General features: G+C 57.2%; 1 protein-coding gene across 1 annotated transcript in view; it reads left to right on the top strand.

Moving 5' to 3' along the window:
- Positions 1-912: 912 nt before the first annotated feature.
- PTSG_11196 (uncharacterized protein) overlaps positions 913-5,826 on the top strand; it is a gene marked incomplete at both ends in the record, with an annotated part of 5,730 nt that continues 816 nt past the window's right edge. Inside the window, 7 exons of the mRNA XM_004987784.1 lie at positions 913-1,119; positions 1,432-2,002; positions 2,246-2,310; positions 2,447-2,570; positions 2,766-2,926; positions 3,144-3,235; positions 3,525-5,826. The exon at positions 3,525-5,826 is cut by the window's right edge and continues 816 nt beyond it. Coding sequence (XP_004987841.1) covers positions 913-1,119; positions 1,432-2,002; positions 2,246-2,310; positions 2,447-2,570; positions 2,766-2,926; positions 3,144-3,235; positions 3,525-5,826 — 3,522 coding nt within the window. The remainder of the gene's footprint in view (positions 1,120-1,431; positions 2,003-2,245; positions 2,311-2,446; positions 2,571-2,765; positions 2,927-3,143; positions 3,236-3,524) is intronic.

Below are 5,826 nucleotides of genomic sequence, written 5' to 3'. Positions count from 1 at the left end.
TGTGTGTGTGTGTGTGTGTGTGTGTGTGTGTGTGTTTTGTGGGGCTGGAGACGATGATGGTTGCTTCCCTCTCTTTAAAGCGACCCTCGAGTAGTGTGATGTTCGTGTTATGTGTGTGAATTGTGATGCATTAAATGGCCCTAAGCCGTGAATCCTCGTACACAATCAACCACACACAGACACACACACACACAACAACAACACACGACAAAACCCACACAGATACACACACACAGGCCTACATTTTGAACCGACTTCGTTCTCAGAAGCCCGTTGGTCAAGTATGTGCACTCTGGAGGGCCGATTGAAGGCTCGAGGTGAAGCGACCATGGTTGATGCACTAACGCTGTGTACAAGCGGCACCTCGTACCGTGAAGGTGGAACGGCAGAATGGCGTGGAAGATCACCGACAACCGAAACCAACCCACAAATCCTCCAGATCCTCTGCAGTTAAGTCTTCAGTTCATTCAAGGTTGACAACAACAATCACAGTTTCAACATCCGCAAACGAAAGAGGGCGCATCTCCAGTTCGCATTGTGTTGCTTGCAAGCACGACGCTTCTGTTGTGCAGTGCGCACTTCCCATTTCACCAGATAGAGCCACACCAAGCGAACAGGTGTGGGAAGAGAGAGGGCGTGCGTTTTGGTTTTGAGGCGGTGTTGCACGCTGACGACTGCACCGAGCTTGGGTGTTGGTCGCACTCGCATGTCTTCGCGGACGCTCATCTGTGGCTGTAGTTGCTTTGGGCTTGCTTGTTCCCGACGCCGCATGTAGGATGTATGAACACCAAACACATCAGTCGCCGTCATGCGTCGTTGTGCTCGTCTCCCTTCTTGTGTCATTCCGTGCCCTCATTTTGATCGGTGTGACCTGTCTCCCCCTGCCTATGTGTGCTGCAGAACAAGCACAAGATGCAGATTGCAACGCTCGCGCGGGTGGCCATCCTCCTGGCGGTGGCCACTGCAACGACAAGCACGTACGCCCTGCTTCCTGGCGAGTGGTACCCGGACGGGAGCACGGAAGCGCAGGTGTCTGGAACCGCTGTGGACTACATTGACCTTGGAACAGCACAGTACAACGCGCTCATCGACTTTGAGGAGTTCTACCTCAACTCCACGGTACGGCCCAAAACGCATGGCTGCCTGGAACTGCGTGTTTGCATGTGAGCATGTGAGCGAGGTGTGTGTTGTGAGTGTGTTGTGAGTGTGTGTGAGTGTGTCGTTGGACGCACGAATCATTCCACTGCTTTGAGCTTCAAAATATCGTTGCACTTATCGACACACGCACACATACACGTACTGACGCACACTGACACACTAACACACACACACGCACACATACACGCACTGACGCACACTGACACACACTGACACACACACACGCACACCGACATCCCTCCCCCCTAAATTCCCGCTTTCACTTTGTTTTAGGGTACGTCGAGTCCAGTGACGTTTGCGAGCAGCACGTTCCGCCTCATGACGGAATACCTGGCGGAGAAGCTCACGGCGCTGGCCTTGGATACCCCCGACACCATCGTCATTGTGCAAGGCTTCGCTCCACGCCCCACAAACCCAACCCGCCCGCCGGAGCTCACCGACATTGGCCGTGGCCTGCACATGCGGTATCTCAACAACGGTAGCCTCACCAACTTCCTCTCCGACTTGGCAAACCGCAGCATCGAGGCCGGGTTTGATTTCGTCGCCATCCCGGGCCAGGGCAGCTACGTCAACGTCAGCGTGCCAAACGTCAACTGCGGCCGAAGCGCGGTCGACCTGCTCTTCATCCTCGATGGCTCCGGGTCCATTGGCTCCTCAAACTTTGAGACCATGCGCCAGTTCACCGCCACCGTCACCTCGTTCTTCGACGTTTCGCCCGACACCACGCGTGTTGCACTCATGGTGTACTCGTCAAGCGTGACGGAAATCTTCGACTTCAGCTATGTCCTCTCCAATACCAGGGACGAAATCATCACCACCATTCGCAACACCAACTACCCAGGCGGTCAGTGTGTGTGTGTGTGTGTGTGTGTGTGTGTGTGTGTGTGTGTGTGTGTGTGTGTGTGTGTGTGTGCAAACGTGTACATGTGTGGGTGTGTGTGCAAACGTGTGCATGTGTGTGTGCTCCCTGTCCCATCATGGGTGCTTGCCCGCGTACCTGCTTGTGCCACACCATCTTTGGTGCTCTTCGTGTCATCTGCTCCCCCATCCTCACCTTCTCCTTGTAATGCTCTTGCTTTGTGAAAAGGCGGCACCCGCACTGGAAGTGCCCTCGACTACGCGCGCACCAACATGTTCCTCACATCTCGCGGCGTGAGTTCCTGCACTATTGTTTGTCTTTTTATCCTGTGTGAAATGAGCAACACCTTCGTTTTGCCTTTCTCTGTCTCTCACATGTGCTCACTCTCACTGCTGAAACGTGATCCCCCACTACACACGTGCGCCACAGGCCCGCCCGTCATCAGCTGGTGTGCCACGAGTGGCCATTGTCATCATCGATGGCCAGTCTGGCGACTCTGTTGCTCAGCCTGCCGAGAACTTGCGCAATGAGAACGTCAACATCTTCGCCATCGGTACGCCCCTGCCGTCTTGCACGCGGGGGGTGCACGTGCACATGTGTTTGGGCCTGCGTTTGTTTTTTTTGTTTTTTTCTGCATGCACATGGCACACTACCGATGCATGTGCGTTCCCCCACGCCGATACACACACACTCTCTCACTCACTCTCTCTCTCTCTCACGCTGCTGTTCGCTCGTTGGTTGCGTGCAGGCATCTCTGGTGCGGATGTGAATGAACTCAACATGATTGCAAGCCCGCCCATCACGAACAACGTCAAGTTCATTGACACATTCCAGGCGTTCAGCCAACTCCCCGCAGAAATTTCCCGCGCAAACTGCGAGCAGCCGGCCGTTGTCAGTGCCACCGATGAGGTATGGGCGGCGGCCTGGCTGTGTCTGTGCGTGTCGTGTGCCACCGCACACATACACACACAAATTTTGTCTTCTTGCCTTGCTTCCCTGTCTTATGTTATCGTGCATGCCTCTTGCCTTTCCCCTGGCTCATCGCCCAAACCCACCCGCTCCCCTTACTCACGTGGCTTCTACGAACTGCACGTTCAAATCCAAATCAACGACACGCAGCGTTCAGATCCAAATCAACGACACGCAGCCTGGTGAGATTCGCTTCTTCCGACCAAACCCAGTCAACCTCTTTGACAACGAGACGTACGTCATTTGCTAGTGCTGGTTTGTGTGTGTGTGTGTGTGTGTGTGTGTGTGTGTGTGTGTGTCTGTCTGTCTGTCTGTCTGTCTGTCTGTCTGTCTCTCTGTCTCTCTGTCTCTCTGTCTGTCTGTCTGTCTTCCTCTCTACCTCTCTACCTGTCCATTGCGTGTGATGAGCTGGCGATGCCTGCGCCATTACGTGTTAACTGTTCCAAGCACACAACCACAATCACCCCCCCCCTTTTCTCACACACACCTCCCCACCGCCACCTACTTGGCAACTGCGACCCTTGGTTCGCTTCAACAGCGACGTGTTTGTGAGCGTGACCTCGCCCAACCCGGGGCCCTTCAACTTCGACTATGTCATCATGAACGACGAGCCCCTCAAGACACTCAATGTGCGCAAGACATCCAGCCAGGTTGTCTCCATTGCCGTGCGCAGTCGCCTCACCCTCCTCGGCCGTCGCCGCGCAGAGGACACCATCAGCTATCGCCTCCGCGTCTTCAACGACCTGTTCAACGGGCCAGCCTCGCACACCATCATGGTCACGCCCGCCCGCAACCAGCGTGGTGCCCCCATCTTCGACGCGCCAGAGGCCATCAACTTCCCCGGGTACAGCTTCACCTATACCCTGACAGGCCCGGGCAGCAGCATGTTCGACATTGACGCCAGCACGGGCCGCATCACCCTGCGCGATCCACTGCCAGATGGCACGCAGCACGTCGTCACGCTCACGGGCACATCCGGCAGCATTGTGGGCGGCCTTGCGCTCATGGTCACCACGGGCCAGCCCACAGCAGAAGCAGCAACAGCACCATTCACGGATGTTTCTGCGACTGCGCACGGCGACCTGCACATTTTGACCACTTCGGACGCGCGGGTGTGGGCACCATGCAGCACAGCGGCTGACATGGGTGCCCCAGCGGTCGCTCCTTTCCCAACTCTCTTCGTGGGGGAGGTGGACCTGCTACACGCACTGCGGAACATGTCTAATGTCGCGCGCAGCATCAACACGTGGGCCATGCAAGAGGAGACACGGCTGTTTCCTGCAGCCGACGAAGACACCCTGCTGCAACTCCAGGATGCGAGCAAAGCTGCAACCACATGGGCAGCTGCTTCCCTCATGCCAGCGTGCACACCACGATCGAATGATGCAGCTACCCTGCCGGATCACGCTGGTTGGCTAGAGACGGCCGACGATGGCACACTGCATGTCGTCACCCAGGGGAGCTTGCGCTTGCACATCCCTCGCACCGGCACGCTGCGTGTGGGAGATTTCGATGTCGTTGCCGCCTTGGTCAATGCAAGCAACACGCTGGATCGGCTGCGTTTTGGCATCACCGATACCTTGCCATCGTCCTTCACAGAGTCGTTCCCAGCCGAGGCAACAGCCATCGGGCTGCCACTCTCCAACACCCATGATGGCACCGATCCCCCTGCCTTCGCTTCAACCGACAGCCTGCCATTCACGGGCATCGCTGTTGATGACAACAGCGGCGAGCTGCACATGTACAGCGAACGGGATGTGTGCTTCCTTCACACCGCCCACGATGGCAGTGCAGAAACAGATGCTGGCGATGGTGGAGCACCACGTGTTTTGGTTGGTGGCGTGGACATCGCTGTCGCTGTCATGAACGTCACGGCCTTGATCAACACCATAGCGACGCCACTGCAAGCGCTTCTCGACGAGGCCAAATTGACGCTCGACTGCAGCGACCCTGCGTCACGCAACCCCATACCCACCAGCGGCGTGTCACAGGTTGGAAGCGTCGTCAACTGCTGCTGCCCAGAGCTCACCTCCCTCCGCCGCGTGCTCGGTGACGTGCATATCGCCACGGCTGCAACGAGCGCCGATGTTGGGGCGCTGCAAGACGTGCTGGGGAGCATTGTGCTGTCCGGTGGGCAGCTTGCGTCAATGGACTTCGGTGCGCTGCGCACAATTGGCGGGCACGTGCGCATCACAGGGGCGCCCCTGACCTCCATCAACCTCGGTAGCATTGTGTCGATCGGCGGTGATCTTGACCTGCGTGACAACACGGCTCTCACCTCCGTCTCCTTCGGCGACATCACGTCCATTGGCGGGACAGTGCTACTGCCACGTGACACGCCGGGCATTGGCACGGTTGACTTCAGCCACGTTCGCGTCATCCATGGCGATGTGGACCTGACACGAACCGACACGACGCAGGTGCTGTTCGGTAGCCTCACGCACGTGGGCGGCACGATCACCATCGCTTACAACGCCATCACCAACGTTGACTTTTCAGACGTGAGCCACGTTGGCGGCGATGTTGTGCTGATTGGCGACAACAGCCTCGAGAGCGTGTTCTTCAACGCCCTCACACGCGTGGATGGCAGCTTGATCGTCCAGGGATGCACAGCGCTGTCGCAAATCAACACGTGGGAGCTGCATCACATTGGGGGTGATCTGCGACTGAGCAACAATGTCATGCTGCTTTCCGTATCCACAGCTGCACTGCGCACCATTGGTGGGGACTACGATGTGCGGCACACTGCCGTGAGTGCCGTCACCCTCACGCAACTCACCAGGTTGGGCGGCATGCTATGGGTCGACCATGACCTCTTCACGACCATCAACCACGCTGAA

Source organism: Salpingoeca rosetta, assembly GCF_000188695.1.
Source record: "Salpingoeca rosetta unplaced genomic scaffold supercont1.41, whole genome shotgun sequence".
In the NCBI taxonomy this organism is placed as follows: Eukaryota; class Choanoflagellata; order Craspedida; family Salpingoecidae; genus Salpingoeca; species Salpingoeca rosetta.
Note: the sequence above shows the minus strand (reverse complement) of the source record. Positions and strands in the feature narration are given on the sequence as shown.